The sequence below is a fragment of the Haematobia irritans genome, chromosome 2, assembly GCF_050003625.1.
Source record: "Haematobia irritans isolate KBUSLIRL chromosome 2, ASM5000362v1, whole genome shotgun sequence".
Lineage (NCBI taxonomy): Eukaryota > Metazoa > Arthropoda > Insecta > Diptera > Muscidae > Haematobia > Haematobia irritans.
In genome coordinates this window covers 71,794,331-71,817,626 of record NC_134398.1, presented here as the reverse complement: position 1 = coordinate 71,817,626, position 23,296 = coordinate 71,794,331, and the positions used below count along the sequence as shown (strand labels likewise).

The window sequence follows — 23,296 nt, the reverse complement described above, 5'->3', positions numbered from 1 at the left end:
GTTTTTTGAGACATATATTTGTGTTTGTTTATTAAAACTTTTAAATGAAAGTTGTTAATATTTTAGCGATGAGGTGTACAATGGCGAAGTGATGATCGGTAGCTTAGAAAAAAGTTATTAAGAATGTTCAATATTTAGGAAAAAATGCTGAAATGGAAAGTATATTGAAATTGTTTTATCTAATTTAATTTTTATTATTCAATGTAAAAAAAATATTCAATTTCAGAGTAACTCCAGATGAATTTGGAAAATTGTTTGTTACACCTCAGCGTATAGTTTAATCATAAATAGGTAAGTGTTCTTTTTTCAATGTGGTTTTCTTTCAAAAATAATATTCTTTATGTATATTATTATATGCTAATTATTATTATTATTTTTTTAACCAGTTTCATGTTTTTCTTTGTTGTAAAAAATATTTAATTTAAGAGCAACCCCAGATGGATTCGGGCAAATTTTTATATTTCTCCTCAGCGTATAGTTTAATAGAGAAGTGGTAAGTTTTGGCTTTCTTTTCACTAGAATATTTACGTTTTTATGACCTTTTTATTATCAAAATTACAGAATTTTATTTTAGTATTACTTTAATCAAATATTTTTGGAAACCAATTTAATATTTTTAATGTTAAAAAAACAAATATTTAATTTCAGAACAACAATTTGGAAACATTTTTATTAATTGGTAAGCTTTCTTTAACATTCTTTTAACCAGAATATTTACTTTTTTATGCGTATTATTTCTTTAATTAGATCTTTTGGAAACCAATTTAACGTTTTTTTAATGTAAAAAATAAATATTTAATTTCAGAGTAACCCCAAATGAATTTCGATAACTTTTTAACCCCAGCGTACATTGTAATAGAGAATTGGTAAGTTTTATACTAAAACTTTGGCTTTCTTTTAACAAGAATATTTATTGTATTATGTCCTTCACATCGATAACAACACAATTTTATGAGTTCATATATTACTTAATTCATTATTTCTCTAATTGTTTCAGGTACAAACTTTATGAGGTACGTTTATCTAAGAAAAGTTGAATTCCTTACACCATTTAATAAAATGCCCCCAAATATGGTAAGTTACAAGCTAATTTGAAGAGCTAAAAAATTATATTTTATTACATGTTAATTTTTAACAATTTTCTTTATTCCTTCCATTTTTTCAGCAAGATGCGTGAAAAATATACTTACGATGAATAAAAAACTAAGGAAAAGTCAAAATGTCCATAAAGCGAGTTAAAATAAACTACTTTCTTGTTCCACGTGGTCATAATTTTTATTCACAAAAACATTGTATTAAGAATTTTCATCATAAGTTTTTATAATAAAGTACTTTTGCTTAAAGAATGTTTAATTTTATTGTATTAAAATTTTCATAATAGTAAAACGGTTTGTTGTTCCTTTAATTATTTAATTTCTCTATACTGTGGAATGATTGATTTAAAAATAGTTTAGTCGTCGACATTTTAAAGAGACTGTTAACCAATTTTTATTATCGGGTTTGCCAAAAAATAAGCAAGTAAACCAAAATAATTCTGACTTTTTAACTTGGTAGTGGTATATAAATCTTATGGTGTTGTAAAAATGAACTAAAATATAATGTTATGGATTAACTAAAATTTAAGAGAATTATAAACTAGACAAGTTGAAAAAAATCTTAAGGGCTAAATCATGGTCAATATTACTACAGTTTAGTTCATTTTGCAATAGAAAAGGGTTCACTGTTTTTTCAGTGTATACATTACGGCTCGATTGTGAACCGTATAAAGAATTCCCAGAAGAAAAAGCTTTTAAAAAAGTAGTTTGGATCCCCAAAATGTGCGGAAGTAGTTCAAATTTGGATCATCTCTAATGAATTTTACAAGGGCTTGTCATAGGACGGAAGTACTCTATTTTTGGATTGCTTTAGAAGTTGTGCCTTGTAAGTTCATTAGAATGATGGAGGAACCAGGGATGCTCTTAAAAGGAAATTTAGGAAGGAAATTTAGAAATGAAATGACGATCAGATCTAGGGCACATAGGAAAGTGAACTTAGAGAATAACAAACCAATAGAGGCAACGCGAGTCGAGTTGGATAAATCGGCACGGGAGACGAGAGGAATGACGAAAATACAATGGGGTGAGCCAGACAAGAACAAATGGGAGCAACCCTGCCCTGCCTTTACTAGGAAAAGAGTTAAGTATATCGGTGAAGAGGTTATTCGGGACCTCGGCCAGCTTGGATACAGGGACTGGAGACATAGTAGCGTATTCCTGGAATAAAAAAAGGGTACGATGAGAAAAAGAAGTTAGAGCGCACAACATGTCGAATATTGGCTTATGTGCACTCTTAGAAAAATATGTTTTTCATATGTTCCGATATAAACAAAGTGTGTTTCGGGCACAATTTTAAAACACAATATATTTAAGTGCAAACATGTAATGTTCCTAAACTAACACTAAATGTTTGGGACATCTATGTTAATATGTTAGAATATATTATGTTTGGGGCATAAATGTTTCATAAAAATCATATGTGTGAATGCAAACATATATAAATTTACAAATTTCGACTAAACATACATATGTTGTGATATTTTATCCAAAGCGACAGAGAGAGAGAGAGTATAGAGAGAGAAATAGAGATGGAAACCGGGAGAGTTGACGAAAGATATCAACATAACACAGCGAAAGAATCAAAAGAGAACAATTTCTGTGAAACCGCTTGTATGTTGTTTCGGAAAACTGTTTTATGATAAGGCCAAAAATTTGAATGAAATCGAAGTTTCATTATAAAAATTTAATATAGTATAAATATAAATGTGCAAATTTAAAAAAAAAAACAAGTTTTCTGTCGGAGCAGGGTTTGAACCCACGACCCTTTGCATGCAAGGCAGACATGCTAACCACTGCTCCACGTGGCAAACAAATGTATGTTTCTGTTAAATAGTGTTATGTTTGCATGGGCTCGTGGGCGCTGCAAACTATGCTATATAAATGTAACTTATAACGATAATTATCTGCTGGTGACCATAACAGCTACGTAGCCCAGTGGATAGTGTGTTGGCTTACAAACTGTATGGCCCTCGGTTCGATTCTCCGTGCAGGCAAAAGGTAAAATTTAAAAAAATTATAAAAGTGAATAATTTCTTCAACATTATTCGTATTACAGAAAAAGGTGCCAAGAATTAAAATATTTCGTGGAAGTGAAAATAACGAGTATGTTAGGGAATGAGCACAATCGTCTTTGGGAAAAATTCTTCCAAGCATATAATATTTTTGGGCTCAAAATGCTTCCAAACATATAATATGTTCACATAAAACAAACATATTAATGTTTCGGCAGTATCCAATAATATATGTGCTTCCTGCAAAATATGTTTGGAACATATGTTAAAGAAGCGATTTTTTTTGAGGGTGTGTATGTCAGCCGACTGTAGACAAGAAAACATGGATCCTGTTTTGAAACTAATTTAACCTGAGGGGTTCATATAAAATATATTGTTAGGTTAGGTGCTAGGTGTCTTAGAACCTGGACCAGAGGATACCCAGCAGCGGAAATAGGCGTTTTATAATGCCTCCCAACACATGCAGTAGGCATGCAAAGCACATACGTACTCGCTTTCAGATTTACACGGCGTGTCTTACGCTTCTCATAGTAGGGGGAAATTTTTTTTTATGTTTATTTTCGGTTTATTGACTTGTGCTTACAACGTGTACAACTATAAATAAACAAAAAATGGATTTCTTATGAGTTATATGTGATACATACATAGTCCACAAATTGGATACTCAAGTACATTTCATATATAGAGTTTTTGCTTTAAATTTTTTAGAAAATATTATCACTTGTTAATAATTAGTGTTGAAAGATCGATAACAATTTTTTTATGTAATGAAAAACTTACAAAAACATTACTTTAATTTTTACAAGGATGAAAAAAAAAATAAAAGAAAGATGTTAGGAGAGATAAAAAGAGTGTTTGGGTTAATTGATTGTTCCAGGTCTCGTATCCATGTCTTTCTTGGAAATGGAAGAATCAAATCGTAAATCATTGTTTAATATTAAATCGTTATTGATTGCCTTTATATTGGCTCTTCTATATAAATGGTAGAAAATTGGAATACCGGGTTCATTTTGAATAAATCCATTTTGGTCTAAATATGGAAATGCTTCAGGAGGTACAAAACCAAGCTTTTGCAAATATAGTTGTAGTCTGCATAGTATGGAGCTTTAATAAAGTTATTGAGTACTTTTTGCAATGTGATTTCTTATTAATTTGATTATGAAATTGTCAATTCCCAGAATATCTGCCTTATTATACAGTTTTCGATTAGATAAATATTTCGTGTAGTCACTCTCAGTAGGGCGGAAAAATATACTGCAAAAAAGCGCTATTATAATGCCTCATTTGACAGGCATGGAAAACCCACTGCAAATGTAGGTATTTTATAAGATATACAAAAGTGTCATTTTGGAATGTGCTCAGACAAAAAAAGATAAACAAATTTCCTTATTTTTTTATATTTCATATAATTCTTCTTATGTATCCGACATTAATTAAACATTCCCACCATTGTATACCCATTTTAAAGTCGAATCACTTAATTCTAACAAAACGATTTCATTGACAAGATTATCGACTTTTGAATAAGGAAAAAAATGTTATATCAGAGAAATATTTGGTCTCACAACAATATTTTTGCAGTGTATCTCTTTTCTACCCTTAACCGATCTGTTGAGGGGATTACTATTAGTTACTGCATATGTTACCAACACCCAGATGGAGACATGGTAGACACATGGTTTATTTGGCAATATTGCTCAGGGCCGGCACCAGATTCGAGCCAGCCATGTCCGTTTGTCTGTGAACACATTTTTGTAATCAAATTCTAGGTCGCAGTTTTAATCTAATTTGGCACAAATATGTATTTTCGGTCAGAGTGAGACCCTATTGATGTTGGAAGAAATCGGTTCATATATTTATCTTTCACCCGATATACCGACATCGGCCCCGTCCGACTTTCCTCTTCACTTTCCGTTTTACTTTCCGTTCCAGGGCATGAGCCTAGACACATAGAGAGAGATTTTATAGAAGTGTAAACATATGTTTCCAAATCTGTTCAGATTTAAATAAATGCATATGGGAGTTTATATTGTGTTGAGTGCTTTATATATAGCACTCAACACATTTGAAAGATTTAAGATGGAATCGAAAATGAAGATCTACAAAGTGGTTCAGGGTATAAAATCCTTTCTTTTTTTAATTTTTGCTTTTTTCTCTCAATTGTACGCTATAAAATATTTTTAGGAATTTTAAAAATTGGTAACAATTGTTTGCTTTATTCAGTTGAAAGGGCGAATTTTTTACCATTAGTAATTCAAATGGACTTTTCGATTAATTGAAAAGTCAAAGTCGACTTTTTGTTATACACAAATTTTACTAATGGACTTTTGATCATTTTGAAAATTTGCAAAATCGAATTTTAAAGAATATGGTCAACATTTCGACATAGATATGTATGAACATACATGCACCCAGAAAAAGTGCCTTCGAAACTAAAGGATAAAATGTTCATCAATTTCGTTTAGCCATTTTATTTCCATTAAGGTTAATTTTTGTATGAAATAATAAAATTTACTTGTTTCAGTAAACAAATCCTAAACTGAAAGTAGTTAGGAATAGTTCATTAACTAGAATAAGGCATGACATTTTACTAATACTGTTTTCTTCGCTGGGTATAAGAATTTACTATTCAACAAGAAAATTTTGTTCACTGATAACAAAGCATTCGTAAAAATAAAAAAAAACCGAACTAAAACCTAGTTTCCTTAAATTTAGTAAAATTTCTTATAAAATTATAATTCTGACTTCCTTTATTATAGAAAGCTTATCATACATTCGAATAACACTTGACGTATAAAAATATTTTAGTTCATTCATACTAAGAAGTATTCAATCCTTTCAAAGCTCAAGGAAACAAACTTGTTAAATATAGGAAATTTTCCTATATTTCTTTTATCTACCTGTAATCGAGATGTTTGCGCGTGGGTTGTTGTTTTAGTTGGAATCGTGTTGTTATGATATACGAAGAGATTCACTCAAAAAAAAAAAGTGAACTCTCTATTTCACTAAAGCCAATTTAACTTTATTTTAGTTCATGGAATTATTATGTTTGGAGCAAGTTTCCTTTACTCTAATAATTTTTTGTGTATGTTAGTTAAATTAACTAAAACCGAGGAAAAAATATACTCAAATAAAGCATAAAGATAAACTAAATTCGTGTCTTCCACAAAATAGTTCAGAATTTCTTTAGATTTGTAAATTTTACCACAAATGCGTCCATCATGAACTTCGTATGTCACTAAAGACATTGTTGCAATTTTAAACTCCAAGTTTTTCCTTCAAACTACAACATTTTCTTTAATAAGTGAAAAAAGTTAGTTATGTCTAATAAATTTTCTTGAATTTGTCGAAAAATATTTACTTATTTTTATGACATCGGCGTGATGCCAACGTTTGTAATACTGTTTAGTTACAATTGTCTACAAATATTCAAAATTTTCTAAAATTAACCGAAAGTTTTCTTCCTGGTGGGTTCACTGTTTTTTCAGTGTACGTTCCGATTTGTTTTGACGAAACGAAAAAAAAAGTGCCCGTAATACGCAAATGATAAACAAAACTCATGCTTTTTTAAATGTCTTTTCTCTTGGTTCCGAATGAATTTTCTCTCCGAATACTCATTTTAATCTTTTTACTTAAGCATATAAAATTTTTGGCGGTCTTATATCACAACATATATATGTTTACTCCAAATTTGTAAATTTATACTTGTTTATATTCACACATAGTATTTTTTCAATCTTTAATGGAATTTTCTTTGTGTATATATATTTTTAAGGTGCCAATTGGTTACTTTCATTATTTTACTTCCAGCATACACTTTATGTCTCTCTTTCTAAACACATATATGTTCATAATCTATTTCTAAATTAGTATATGTTTGCATCCAAGCATATTATATTTACAAACATTTTATGTCCCAAACATAATATGTTCTAACATATTAACATATATGTCCCAAACATATTATGCTAGTTTATGAACATTATATGCTTGCACTTAAAAATATTGTGTTTACAAATTTGAGTTCCAAACATATAATTTTTACACCCAAACCTATGAAAAACAGTCTTTTTCGTCCGTGTATTCAATATATTAATAAAACATGTCTTTTATTGAAGAAAAATTGCTTATATAAATAAATAAAATTGTATTTAAAAACGAAGGTAAGCAATTCTAATTTTGAAGTAAAAGGTTTACCACAAATATGTAAGATTTGTCCAAATGAACGAAAAAAGTTCAATAAAATCATTCCACATATGAATTCAATTCAGTTAATTTTTTTCATTCTGTAGTATAGTGGTACATACATTTAGGAAAATGTTTACTAATATATGAAATGCATTCTACCTAATTTCTACGAAAATCACATCGTTCGAACAAATAAAAATGTCTTTGGCGCTATACGAAGTTCAACTTTCTTCACAATGAGTTAATTTTAACTTAAAGAAGGGGTCACTTTTTTCTGGGTGTATTCATCTCAATTATTAAATTTTGAAAAAGTCGAAAACTCGAAAAGTAAAGTTTTCCAAATTTTGATGAAAAGTGAACGATTGAAAAGTCAACTAATCAAACGTAATTGCGAGAAGAAAAAATAAAAGATTTTACTGATGTTTTCTGTGGATATTTTAATGTTTTACTTGCTAAGAAAATATGGACCCAAATTTGTGTACACATTTTCTTACTACATTAACTAAAAAGTAAGCTTTTTCTAATACAATTATGGGTCATACATTTTGCGCATTTTAATATGTTTTAATATTATTAATAGCATGCGAAGCAACATGTTGGACATGTGCAAAAATGCTCTTTTTGAGGCATGTAAAATTGCCTGCTTGTAGAAGCGAAACGTGCATGACTATGGGATCTTCGAAAAGCGCTTATAATTGCAGTGTCAATGAGAAGGCATCTAAGATTCCGCTGCTGGGTATTTTTTAATGCTTAAAAGGCTTATGTGTATGTCAGCCGATTGTAGACAAGAAAACATGGATCCTCTTTTGAAACTAATCTAACCTGAGGGGTTCATATAAAATGACTATTGAAACAATTTCGAGAAATCACAAACATTGAGTCATAATAGTATTCTTGTGAAATTAAAGACGGAAACTAACTAACTCATACCGATGTTTATATCAGCTCATGATTTACAGTTCCCTGGAGTTCTCCTGCATGTACGCCCACTATGTGGATAATTAATGATTTTGATTATTTCTCAGTTTGTAATTTCATGTTGTGTTATTGGTGAATTGTAGTAATTAATTGAGTTTTTTTCTGAAATAACAAAGATAGATAGACACATAGACATGTGTGTCGCACTATAAGAAAACTTCCCAAGGTAAGATTTTATCCTTGGTTAGTTTTTTTGGTGGGTGGTTCGCCTTCATATGGTACCATGATTAGAGAAACTAACTCAGTTTCACAGCATTTCCAAAACCTCAACCCTGGAGATACGTTAACTTCAAGCTGGATGTGTGGTGACAATTCGAGGCAAGCAACAGTTTTTCGATAGTAAATGTGGACATTACGGAGGTTTTATGTCTGGAGGCACAAACGAGTTTCAGCCATGCTATGAAAAAAAAAAAATAATAAATAAAAGAACTAAAGGTGTGTTTGGTAGTTTCATATGGGATTGGCCTTGCTATTTGTTGTGTGTATGGGTTAGAGAAAGAGAGAAGGAGAGTACGTAATTTAGGTGGGCGATTATTCCAACGAAGTTACCAACCACGAATCCACTTACTACAATTATCCATTTACGATTTTGAGCGATAATCATCATTATCACTGCACCATCATCATCGTCGCCACAATCGTCATCATCGACAATAAACAAATGAACTGACGAGGGAGTGTATATAGCCCCGGCACATGTATTGACATGTATCACAAGCGAAAGAGAGCGCAATAGGATCAAGGTCGTTGGCGACCCATATATTAAAGGTGCTTCCAACTATACACCCACACAACTGGAGACCATTCATTCATCTGTTTGCTTGGTTGCCATATGCTGTGGAACACCACAATTTCCTTCTCATTTCGTGCTCAATTTGCTTTTTATATTGGCTTTGCCACCTTGTACTCCGTTAACTCAAGGCAAAGGGACAAATGGGCATTTCTTATGGGATTGGACATTAGCACGGGAGCAAACATCACATTATCATCTCAAGAACTGTCTCTTATTAATATGTTAGCATTAACATATATGTGCCAAATTTGATATACTTGTTTATGAATATCATATGCTTGCAGATAAAAATAATGTGCTGAAAATGTAAGTTCGAAACATTTTTTGTACAGTGTAGAGGTAATGGGGTATTTCCACTCGCATTCACAGAGAAAATATTTGTTGACTTCAATCACGAAGTTAATGGACAAAATTATTTTGTATTAATAATTGTTATTGAGAAAGCCAATTAAAATTTAATTAATCCAATTAAATATGTACACTGAAAAAAAATATAGTCACGATGTCAAAGAATTCATGTCTTTAAAATAAATAATAAATTTTGCTTAGCATAGAAGACGCATTTCTTTAATATAAAGTTTTTTTCTTTGTCCAAAAGTCGCATTGTCCTTATAATTAAGTGATTAGACTTAAAAATGGGTATCATCACATGAAAGAAAAAAATTTTGGGCTAAGGTCAACTTGACTTTAATAATTCAGAAAAATTCTTCAAAATTAATTATATTGTCTTTAAATTTGTTGTCTTTTTGCATCTTGACTACAAAGCAAATATTCGTTCAAATATAGGACATGGTTTTCAACCCTTTATTTTAAAGACTTTTTACTTGAAACATAGCGTTATTTCTACCGGAAGTCGAGTCTGAATTTGGAAAATAAAGTTGTCGTTAACTCGTTTTTAAAGGACTTTGATAGCATATGAAGAAAACAAGCTGAAAAACGACCAATTAAAATTTGCTTCCTAGAAGCACGTGCACAAACCCCAAATTTAAGAGAGAATTGTGTCGTTGGCTCAGAATCAATACCAAAATTTTTGAAGTAAAGACAAAATCTTTGGAACCGGACATGTTTTTTTCTCATTGTAATTGGTCCATTTAAGCATTTCCTCTAAATATACTAAATTTATAAAAGCGTTTTCGTTTTCGACTTTAAAAATTACACAAAATAATTTTTGCTAATGTTAACAAATTTAAGTTATTTTTTTTATGAGTTTCTGTAACAAAAAATGTTATGTAATTGTTGTTAAAAACATGAAACAATAAAAAACTCATAGATAAACAGATGAAAACAACGCAAGCACTTTGTGAATATACAATGAAAAAATATTGTCGTGAGACCAATGATTTCTCAATCTTTTTTTGTGTTTTTTGCTTAGCATACGCATTTCTCTCATACAAAAGTTTTTTTTCCAATTTTTAAAAATGGGTATCTTTACATGAACGAAAATTTTGTTTGACTAAAGTCGCTTTTATGGGTGATTACTTATTTATTTTGCCCTTTATGTAAAATAAAAATGTTTATTCAAAGAAGATTTTTAAATTTTCTCAATATAGGCCGTTTTCCAAAAAAATAAATGACACTTTAAAAATCCAAATTATAGCAGATATTCTAAAGCCAGAAATATTTTCTCAATTAAAAAAAAAAAACTTTAAACCAAATATATTAGCCTATTTTTGACGCACTTTTATCTTTAATCCAAAGATTCAATATATAATTTATTTCAAAGATGATTTCTTTAAATCAAAAATATTTTTCTTACTTAATAGACTTTAATGGAGGGACGTACATTTCATACATTCGTGTCCTAAACTTAAAGAAAAAATTCTTAAAGCGATGATTATGATATTTCTTTTAATTATACTGTCTTTATTTTAAAGGAATTTATGCTTAATATAATGTAAATTGCTTATAGTAAAATTTAGGTTGCATAATCTTGCATATTGGGCCAACATTTTCTTCAGTGTATGTTGCAAAAATAGAATGAATTTTCGATATATGAAATTGGTATCCTAATTTTTATTTTATAGAGCCTAGATTTAAACCTTCATAAAACACACTTTTATTTGTTGACCTTCCTTCCTTCCTTCCTTCCTTGGTATTGATTCCGCTTTATTACAATAAACACGTTTTTTATGTAGCTATCTAGTTTCAAATCTAGGCTTTATCAAATTAAATCGAAAATTTTCAGTGAATTTTCGTTTGTTTACAAACCACTCCTTTGTTTTTTTTTAGATTTTGTATCAGTATTGCGCACATAATTTTTTTGTGATTCAATCACGAAATTAATAATTCCTTTGCTAGTCGTATGTCTTTGAAGTAAAGTAAATTTCCCTTTTAGTAAAGAACAACATTTTTGATTCAAAGAAATAATCTTTAAGCTTACTGAGATATTGAAACTTTGAATTAAAGATAAAAATGCTTCAAGAATCGGCTAATACTTATTTTGAGGATTTCGCATCTTTGGTTTTGAAATATATTTTGCTTTGAAGTATGTCTTATAATTTGGATTGTTAAATTGACATTTATTTGAGTATGAATACCATTGTTGATATATCGCAAAAAGAGAACGAAAATCCGATCCGTTAGACAGCTCCATAAAAGTGTCTTTGTTTTGAAGAAGCAGCATCTTTGGATCGCAATCAAAATCCTTAAGGGAAGATCAAAATCTTTGAATTCAAGTAACCTTGGTTTTAGTGTATATGAAATAATTTTCTTACAATTTTAAAGAGTTCACTCAATTTAGCACTTCCTTATGATTTTATTTTTCAATTTGAATCTAAATTTGATGAATACTATGCATGTATATATTAATTATTTGTGAACAAAAATTTCAATTATATTTTTAAATGTAAATACTTTTTATTTATTTAGAAATTTTGATTTTATTCGATCTTTCTATTGGACTTTTTATTTAATTAAAAATTTAAATGCAAATATTAATATTTTAATTAAAAGCGTTAAAATTGGCAATCGTTGTCTTAACGGACTTTTTTTTTAATTTGATTTAAATATTAATTATCTCAGTTAATTTTTTTAACTGCTTACGTTTTCAACTTCAATCATTTGTTTAATTGGAAAATGTTTAGTGATATTTTTGTTTCACCAATCCCTGGTTCTTGGTCGAAGTACTGAACTCCATTATTAGACACATTCATGGTCGAAAAATACTGTTTTTCATATGTTTCGACGTGAAAATTATATATTTGGAACACAAACTTTGAAATGCAACATATATTGCTCATACACTAGTAAAATATGTTTGAGGTATATATGTTAATATTTTAGAACATATTATTTTTAATTAAACTGTCTGCATCCAGAGACATACATGTAATGTCTCTGGATGCAACTATGTATTAATTTAGAAATTTCGTACAAACATATATATGTTTAGAAACGCCAGAGAGAGCGAGAGAGAATAGAGAAACAAATAAAGATGCCGACGGAGATGGATAACGAAGGGCATGTAAATATATGTAAAACTGCAACATTAATTACAGCAAATAAAATTGTAACTTGATTAGAAAACGTTCATGATTGCTTACATCGGAAGTATTCTCTTCCTTAATTTTATGAAACATTCTTGATTAGCTATTCTTCGTAACATAAAATTGTAACTTGATTAGAAAACGTTCATGATTGCTTACATCGGAAGTATTCTCTTCCTTAATTTTATGAAACATTCTTTATTAACTATTCTTCGTAACATCTTCATTAAAACAACGAAATGGAAATCATTGATTCTTGTAAAATTAACGAAGAACGTTAATTTTACAACTTTTTCTTGTAAAAAGTTCGTATCATTAACGAAACTTTCTTTACGTCTCATAATAGTTGTGAAGAAGTTTTTAAAACGTGTTATGTTCGGGTGTTTATGCTTCTAACACTATAAGTGACATACAGCTCTAAGAGAAGTGCCCAACTATTTTAATGGTGATTTCGTTTGGGAAAAAAAAGTGTTGCATACAAATGGTACAACATTTTATGGTGTTACCACAGTGTTGCCGAAACCCCTTGCAATGATAACACCGTTTGCGTGTGAAAACGAACAAAAAAGGTGCAACACTGATACAAAATCAAAACAAAAGAAATTTGGCGGAAATAGTTCGATTATTATTAACAACTATTATTGGAATCTCGACTAACACGCAAATTTTTCTTGAACTAAGAGAAATTGTTAAAACTTTTGATTTTATATATTTTTAATGATCAGAGTACAAATTAATTACATCCTCAACAAACTCGCCGTTAGTCATTTTGTCCAAGCAATGATGTTGTAACTTCTTCATCTCCAATAGCGCATCTACAATTGTGTTGACCAAAAAAACGCATTTGCTTTTTGCATTTTGCTATTATATTAAAAATATTTAATATCGAATTTTGTTGTCGCGGCACTAACCAAATGGTATATTTCTTGGTAAATTAATCAGCTGTGTTGAAGAAATTAAAAAGCAACCACAATACACGCGTCATGCACTTTCTTTTGTATTTTCAACAACGCTATTATTTAGGTCGAAGAATAAAAGCGTCTTCAACATCTGATTGAAAGTGTAACCATAGACCAAGAAAATATAGAGACATACCTTGATAATTCACCATGGTTTTGTTTATTTGCAGTGCGCAGTCATTCCACTCAATTGCGCAGTCAAGTGACTCAATTTCTTTTTGGAAAACGAGAATAACCGTATAAATTAGTAAATTTGCATTACAAAAAAGGTGTAGATGAATAGTATTTAATAAACTCTCACAATATTTGGTGTTTCAACGAGAGAACAAAGGAAAGAAAACAAATTAAAGCCAAATTAAAGAATCACTCAATTGCAGACGAAAAAGAGCCATCTACGGTGTGCAGACAAACTACAGCGCTGTGAATTCACTTGAGATGTCTATACCTTCCTTGGTCTATGGTGTAACCATCTGTACCGTAGACCAGCTACGGTGTAAAATGGGTTACACTTTTGCTCTTGCGATGGGTAACACCCCGTCAATCGAACGTGCACATTTTGGGTAGGATGCACTGAATTTTCCAATCGAACAAAAATGTTCGATTTATGGGGGTAAGGAGTAAAGTATGCAACATATTTTTTTACCAATCGAAATCACCATAAGAGATGTAAGATAGTAGTGAATACATCGACGATCCAAGTCATATTATTTTCAAGGAGAAGAGAGAGCTGCTATATCCCAGTTTCGAAAATTAAAATAGATAACTTCGATATTGCATGGAACGATATGGTGAAATTTTTGGGAGTGATTCTCGACAGTAAGATTACATTTGGCGACCACATCAGCTACACCAAACTATACAAAATTTTGTATCATTTTATAAACAAAAAATCAAGGCTGCCTATTCGCAATAAATTAATAATCCTTAGAGAGATTTTCCATGCTATTTTGTATTACGAAGCTCCTGGCACAAAGCAGCAGATTTGTCATATACGAAAAAAAAGTTAATTGCCTGTTTCAGTATCAGGCTAACATGAAAAAAAAAAATAATAAAAATAATAAAAAAAGTTATCCAAAATAAAATTGTGAATATTATGGTAAATTACAATCTCCGTTTTGTAAAAAACAAAATAAAAGATATCACTCATAATTTGTATGCCACACGCTCAAAAATATCGCGTCTCTAACATATGTTCCAAACATATTTTGCAGGAAGTACATATATTATTGGATATTGCCGAAATATTATTATGTTTGTTTATGTGAACATATTATATGTTTGGAAGCATTTTGAGCCCAAAAATATTACATGCTTAGAAGAAAGATTGTGCTAAACAAAATTATTTCTGTCTAATTGCATATTCCCTCACATCTTTCTCACTTCCACGCGATTTTTTAGTTCTTAGCACCTTTTTCTGTATTACAAACAATGTTGAAGAAATTATAAATTTTTTTAAATATTGTTAAATTTTACATTTCGCCTGGACGGAGAAATGAACCGAGGACCATACAGTTTGTAAGCCACACACTATCCACTGGGCTATGTAACTAAAGGGTGATTTGTTAAGAGCTTGATAACTTTTTTTAAAAAAAAAACGCATAAAATTTGCAAAATCTCATCGGTTCTTTATTTGAAACGTTAGATTGGTCCATGACATTTACTTTTTGAAGATAATTTCATTTAAATGTTGACCGCGGCTGCGTCTTAGGTGGTCCATTCGGAAAGTCCAATTTTGGGCAACTTTTTCGAGCATTTCGGCCGGAATAGCCCGAATTTCTTCGGAAATGTTGTCTTCCAAAGCTGGAATAGTTGCTGGCTTATTTCTGTAGACTTTAGACTTGACGTAGCCCCACAAAAAATAGTCTAAAGGCGTCAAATCGCATGATCTTGGTGGCCAACTTACCGGTCCATTTCTTGAGATGAATTGTTCTCCGAAGTTTTCCCTCAAAATGGCCATAGAATCGCGAGCTGTGTGGCATGTAGCGCCATCTTGTTGAAACCACATGTCAACCAAGTTCAGTTCTTCCATTTTTGACAACAAAAAGTTTGTTAGCATCGAACGATAGCGATCGCCATTCACCGTAACGTTGCGTCCAACAGCATCTTTGAAAAAATACGGTCCAATGATTCCACCAGCGTACAAACCACACCAAACAGTGCATTTTTCGGGATGCATGGGCAGTTCTTGAACGGCTTCTGGTTGCTCTTCACTCCAAATGCGGCAATTTTGCTTATTTACGTAGCCATTCAACCAGAAATGAGCCTCATCGCTGAACAAAATTTGTCGATAAACACATTTCGAACCGAACACTGATTTTGGTAATAAAATTCAATGATTTGCAAGCGTTGCTCGTTAGTAAGTCTATTCATGATGAAATGTCAAAGCATACTGAGCATCTTTCTCTTTGACACCATGTCTGAAATCCCACGTGATCTGTCAAATACTAATGCATGAAAATCCTAACCTCAAAAGAATCACCCTTTATTATTGTCATCAATAGACAATTATCGTTATAAGGTATATTTATATAGCATAGTTTGCGGCGCCCACGAGCCGATTATTTAACAGAAACATACGTTGGCCACGTGGAGCAATGGTTAGCATGTCCGCCTTGCATGCAAAGGGTCGTGGGTTCAATCCCGGCTCCGACCGAACACCAATTTTTTATACATTTATTTTTACACATATTTCAAAAATTCCGAAAATGTGTACAGTAAGAAGAGAACAGCGCTTGATATTAACGAGCTTTTGGATAAAATATTATTTTTTTATTGCAAAAATAAGAATTTTTAATAAAAAAAGTTTTTGATATAAAAGTTTCGTAATTTTCGAATAAATTCAAAAACTCTAACATAAGAAGAACGTGAAGTCCAGTATAAACATAAATAATTTCACAATATACACATAAAGTTATTTAGGCGTGAACTATTTTTTACTAGCGTTTAACACCATTTGAAATGCATTTAAAATTTATGGTATTTAGAAATACAAATAAATATCATTTTTGATTAACGAATAATTTTGTAATTAATTTCATTTTTACCTTTATTTTTTTATAAAGATCCCTATGCAATTTTTATATATTGTCCACTGTTTTTATACCCTAAACCACATAGGGGTCAGAGTATAATAAGTTTGATCTGCCAAAAAATGTGCTTACCAGAAATATTGATTTTAGATCCCATAAAATATATACCGATCGACTCAGAATCACCTCCTGAGTCGTTCTAGCGCTTGGTGTCCGTCCGTCCGTCTGTCCATATTTTTGTTGTTCACAGTATTCCGGTCGCAATTATTAACCGATTTTGATGAAATTTGGTACAAGGAGTTTTTTGGGCACAAGGACGAACGCTATTGAATTTGGAAGAAATCGGATCTAATTTAGATATAGCTCCCATATATATGTATCGCCCGATTTCGAATGGGATTACGTTGCGCTTTTTTATAAACTGACCGTCACCAAATTTGGCAAAAAAATAATCGCCCTTCAAGTCTTTCATCCAAATCGGTTCAGATTTAGATATAGCTCTCATATATATGTATCGGCCCATTTTCCCAAATTTGGCCACAAAACCCTTATTTATCAACCGATATTACTCAAAGTTGGCTAAATGTAATCTTCTATAGCACTTACTGTATGTGCAAAAAATCATGGAAATCGGTTCAGATTTAGCTATAGCTCCCATATATATGTACCGGCCGATTTTCCCAAATTTGGCTATAAAACCCTTATTTATCAACCGATCTTACTCAAAGTTGGCTGAATGTAATCTATAGCACTAACTGTATGTGCAAAATTTCATCGAAATCTGTTCAGATTGAGATATAGCTCCCATATATATGTATAGCCAGATTTTCCCAAATTTGGCCATAGAACCCTTATTTATTAACCGATCTTACTCAAAGTTGGCTAGATCCAGTCCTCTGTAGTACTAACTATAGGTGAAAATTTCATTGAAATCGGTTCAGATGTAGATATAGCTCCCATATATGTATTGCCCGATTTTGAAAAATTCGCCCCTAATAACCTTATGTTTCACCATACAGGCCAAATTTTGCACATGGTAACCTTTTTTGGTATTAATCAAACCCGCAAAATATTATGCAAATTGGTTCAGATTTAGATATAGCTTCCATATGCATCGCTCGATTTTCCCAAATTTGGCCATAATACTCTTTTTTATTAACCAATGTTACTCAAATTTCAAATTTTGATGCACTAGCCGATCGTATTTATACGTACTTGAAAAATATTGCTCGATTTTTACAAATTTGGATTTATTACCCACACTAATTGGGCGATTTTCTCTTATTTAATAATGGGCTCAATATTAGTGGCATACTAACCCCGTAGGTGCAATATCAACTACAGCCAGAGGTGCTAGAAGTAGGGGAAATTCCCTATATGTAGGTTTTTTCTAATATTTAGCGTCTTGTAGGACGTAGGGCCACAATGTAGGAAAATTTTCACTCAACACAATTTGTAATAATTTTTACATTTTAGTGGCTCTAGAGTAGGAAATTAGAAGCCGGCAGGGCTTGATCTTTAACAATGTGTGGTAACAACAGTTACCACTCGTGCAAAAAAAAGATATAACAAAATTTTAAGATTACCACAAATTATCACAAATCTACCAAACAAATATTTCTATACAAATTTTTGTCAAAACTTTATTCCTGTAGAAATTTTTGTCAACATTTTATTTCTATAGAAAATTGTATTTCTATAGAAATTTTTTCAAAATATTATTTCTATAAAAATGTTCTCAAAATTTTATTTCTATGCAATTTTTTCTCAAAATTTTATTTGTATAGAATTTACTATCAAAATTTTATTTCTATAGAAAAATTTCTCAAAAATATTTGTTTATAGAAACTTTTTCTAAAATTTTTTTTCTATAGAGATTTAACAAAAAAAATTGCTATATTTGGTAGAATTCTACCAACTGTGGCAACCGTGATGGCAATACAAATTTATTTTCTAGGTTATATACATTGCATTTTCATGTTCTAAGATAATAAAGTACTTAGAACCATTTTTGTTTTGTAAAATTTGTTTAAATTTAACGAAAAATATTGTAGGGAAAATTGTTTGGGAATGTATGGGAAAGTAGGGAACTTTTTTGTCCTTGTACGGTAAACCGAATATTTTCCCTGACGATGAGCTATAGTGAGATTGAGACAAAGCACCCATAAACATGTACCCCTTAATTTTCTTAAATATGCAACTGCGGTTTATCTCCCAGACCTATATCAATGTTACCCCACAAATGCTTATGATTACTAATTCAGTAAGTGTGGTTTAGGGTATGATATAGTCGGCCTCGACCGACTTTGTACTTTACTTACTTGTTTTTTTTTAATTCCTTTGTCTGGATATTTTTTACTCGTTGTACGTTTCGATTTCTTTTGACGAACCAAGAACAAAAGTTGTGCCATAATGCCAAAATGAGAAACAAAACACATGTCCACCGTGGTGCAATGGTTAGCATGCCCGCCTAGCATACACAAGGTCGTGGGTTCGATTCCTGCTTCGACCGAACACCAAAAAGTTTTTCCGCTCTTGATTATCCCACCTCAGTAATGCTGGTAACATTTCAGAGGGTTTCAAAGTTTCTCTAAGTGGTTTCACTGCAAGGTGGAACGCCGTTCGGACTCGGCTATAAAAAGGAGGTCCCTTGTCATTGAGCTTAACAATGGACTGAATAGTCTAAGTGAGCCTGATACACCGGGCTGCCACCTAACCTAAACTAACCTAACCTAACCTAACCTAAACACATGTCCACACACATAAAATGTTGCCCTCAAGGCAAAAACACATGCTGTTATTTTCAAATGTCTATTCTCTTTACTCCGAATACTCATTTTAATCTTCAAATTATATAATATTTAGGCTAAACATATCAATTTTTTGTGAAGCCTTATTAACATGCCAAGTGCATAGCCAAAACAAATGAACACATAAAACAGTTTTCCGAAGCAATATACAAGCAGTTTGACAGAAATTGCTCACTTTTGATTCTCTCGCTGTGTTATGTTGATATCTTTCGTCAACCCTCCCGGTTTCCATCTCTATTACTTTCTCTTACTCTCTGTCTGAGAAAATATCACATTCATATTACTCTGAATAAAATATGACAACATATATATGTTTACTCGAAATTAGTGAACTTACCCTGCCAAAATTTTTTTAATTGGACGGCGTTTCTGAAAATCCCCACCACGTCGAAAACAGTCGTATACGATATCCAAAACTCGTCGGAAAAGTGACGTCACTATTGAGAAGTTGTACCACGCCAAGTTAATTAAAAAAAGTTTCGCATAAGTGCACTTATCAGGTGCCTTTTTAGATAAATTTAGAACGACGCCAATAAGAGCCCCTTCAAACTATCAGAAAAAGTATATTTTAAGATAGTTGTAAACGAATCATTGTGATCAAGTAAAACACGATTGTTTAGATGTTTATTAATTTGATTAAACATTTATAAATTCTTACAAATATAACACTTATACTTTCTTTCACATCACATTTAAGATATTTTTTGCATCAATAAAAGAACGATGTCGAGTTACAAGTAGCAAGTTACATGTTTCAGCGTCTATCAGCCAGTGTATTTTTTCTCGATGGAGGCAGCGTGCCTGGAAAAATGTCTGAAAACCTATCACTTTATTCCATTTGGAAATTCGGAAATTATTCACCAATATACCTTTCACACTTTTAAGCGAAATAACTATGTTTTTAGCACTTAATTTTCGTTTTTATTTAAATAAAATATAATAAGCAAGTTGCGCTTGGTATTTCACAAAATATAAAATGGCTCTTGAAACAATAGTGATGGCAAAATACTTTCATGTACCTTCCGTACTCTTTGATAAGTTTCCCCATCATTGGCGATTGTTGTAGTGTCACTTACGAGTCTGTGGTAGCGATGAGGATGAAATGGAACTTTGAAATGCCAGCAGGGTATATACATATGTTTACATTACACACATATTACTTTTATGAAACATTCATGTCCCAAACATAATATATTCTAACATATCAACATATATGTCCCAAACATTTAATGCTAGTTTAGGAACATTACATTTTTGCACTTAAATAATATATATTGTGCCCGAAACACATTTTGTTTATATCGGAACATATGAAAAGCATATTTTTCCAACAGTGTAGATGTTCACAATTTTCGTATGTGCATGTACGTTGTATTTCATAAATACCAACTTTTTACTCTTTTCACAATATTTTCTGGAAGTTTTTCGTTTATTAATGTCCCCTCTCCTTTGATATTTAGTTACAAATATCAAATAATTCAAAATTTAAAAATTATGTTTTAGTTGAAAAGTTGTGATATGTAACTGCACTCTTAAAATGTACACTCATAAAACAAAAAAAGTGAACCCAATATTTCACTAAAGCCTATTTAATTATATTTTAGTTCATGGAATTATTATGTTTTAAGAAAGTTTCCATAACTTTTCTTTAGCGTACGTTAGTTAAATTAACTAAAACAGAGTAAAAACTTATACACAAATTAAGCATAAAGATTAACTAAATTCGTGTCTCTTCCAAAATAGTTCAGAATTTTTTAAAATTTGTAAATTTTACCAATAATGAGCCCATCATGAACTTCGTGCGGTACTAAAGACATTTTAGCAATTTTGAACTCCAATTTTTATCTTCTTATCTTTTATATATATAGGTGTAATTATATCCGTTACCTACATATAATTACACCTCAAATACGCATATAAGAAAATGTAGCAAAAACCACATGTCTTTTTGCAGTGTTTTGGCGCTAAACCTGTTTCACATAAGAAAAACTTAAAAAAAAACTGATATAAGAACAACAATTTCCTATAAGAAACTTTTTTTATGTGTCGAATTTTTTTAGATACATTTTATTGATACATCATAAAATAACACGGACGCAGGCATAATTAGTTGGCAATTAACTTTCGTAAAAGAACAGACGTAAATTCTCTCTACATTTTCGTTGGAGTCTAACGATGTTAGTCGAATTATTGGATAATAAATATAACAATTAATCAAAAATCGGAAAACTAATTTTTATTAAAAGGACCTCAAGCCGAAATAATAAAAGAAATTATTTAATATCCTTTTTAAATTTTTCTTTTTAATTGTTTTTTTTTTTTTAATCGTAGCTAATTAGCAAATTAGTGGCATCGCAAAAGACTATAAAACTAAGCAACTTTAAAATGTACATATTGACGGAATTTTTTTAAGTTTTGTTTATTTTATTCTAATTGTTGAGATTGTAGTTCTTAAACTCTCCATTTTAACTTCATATAGTTATACAAAAATTTTACTACAATCAACAAATTTACAAGAACTAAAATAATGTTAATTTGGCTATGGAAATTTTCATTACCATTGAGTAGGTTTGTTTCGTTAGTCAAAGAGTTAAGCGTTCGTAATTCAAATTAAGAAGTAATTCCTTACAAATTATTTTTCGAATGCTTTCATCTCCAATCTTCCCATTTCAGTTGCACTTTGTTATGTGCAAAATACAATTTTTAATTTTTTTTCATGGGTGATGGCAACACTATAACATTCGGTTTCGAAAGTAAATTCAAGAACACCTCACATGATGATTGTCCAGCTGACATGCAAGAAGGACGAATCTATTGACTAAGAGTGGAATATTGCACACAATGAATGGAATAAGAGACACTTTATTGTTGTTGTTATTTTTGCATTTGCTTTCACTTTCTAATCATTTCGTTCTCTCACTCACCTGTGTCTAAACAAATACCCATTATCCATTCGGTGGCCAATGTAGCGGAATCACAGCTAATTCCGTGGCTAACGTTACTTGTCCCTGACCGTTCGTGGTGTTTTCGGTTATTTTTCGCTTCGTAATTCTTGGCTTGATTGGTGTCCGTTCACCTCGTCGTCAATGTGAGGGAGAGGCTCTCTAATGATACAATATTAACTTTATTATTATGATGATTATTATTTCCTGTGTATTGGCCTTCTATGATTGTAATGGTGAAAGATTCGTTTTGTTTCCTTCACCGCGGATGTCGTTCGCCATTAATACAAATTGAAAATTGTAAAATAATTTGGTGTTATAAAATTTTTATTTTTGTTTTTTTACAACTTCGAAAGAGTTAACCGTTATTTGAAAAACGAACAGAACACTTTGGGGGATCTTTAAGGGCCCTCCACAGCGTTTGCTGTTATAGGGGTGCATTCGAAATCTTGTCATTTGGGTTGAATTAAATTATTTTTTTGTTTGCAATTATTTTATTTATTCTCAGTTTTGACAATTTTAACTTTTTAACGTTGAAATTTTTTTTACATATTTTTTTGTTTGCGTATAATCTCCGGTTTATTATTTTTCTATTACATCTATTTTTTATAATATTTATTGAGTACAATGCCTGGCGTTCGGTTTTATTTAATTTTTTTTTTTTATCAAACAATTTTGATCTATTGCTTTTGTAATATTTTGCCGTTATTGGTTTTTATTTTTTTCGCTTTTTCATACCGATTTGTTGAGCGTTCGAAATGAAACTAAACGTTGACATTGTTAGATGGATGAGTTTTTAGCTTAGCCGGTTGCACTAACTGCTAGACCTCGTTCATGAATATTTTATCTGTTCTAGCAGAAGTTTTCATAAGTTTTTCTGAGTTACCCTACAGTGAGTAACATTCGAATTTCAATTGGGAAAGTAGTGTGCTGTAGGTATCTTTCAGCGTTGCCAATTTAGCTTTTTTCCCGCTAGATTTGGCTTTTTTTGAAGACGTTTAGCGGG

The 23,296-nt window shown here is 31.0% G+C and overlaps 1 protein-coding gene across 2 annotated transcripts in view; it reads right to left on the bottom strand.

The window, feature by feature from the left end:
• The window catches only part of LOC142225493 (uncharacterized), a 131,169-nt gene extending 108,129 nt beyond the window's left edge, over positions 1-23,040 (bottom strand). For both annotated transcript variants that reach the window (XM_075295278.1, XM_075295279.1), the window contains exon 1: positions 22,273-23,040. In XM_075295278.1, coding sequence (XP_075151393.1) covers positions 22,273-22,294 — 22 coding nt within the window. In that variant the 5' untranslated portion in view covers positions 22,295-23,040. The remainder of the gene's footprint in view (positions 1-22,272) is intronic.
• Positions 23,041-23,296: the final 256 nt, after the last annotated feature.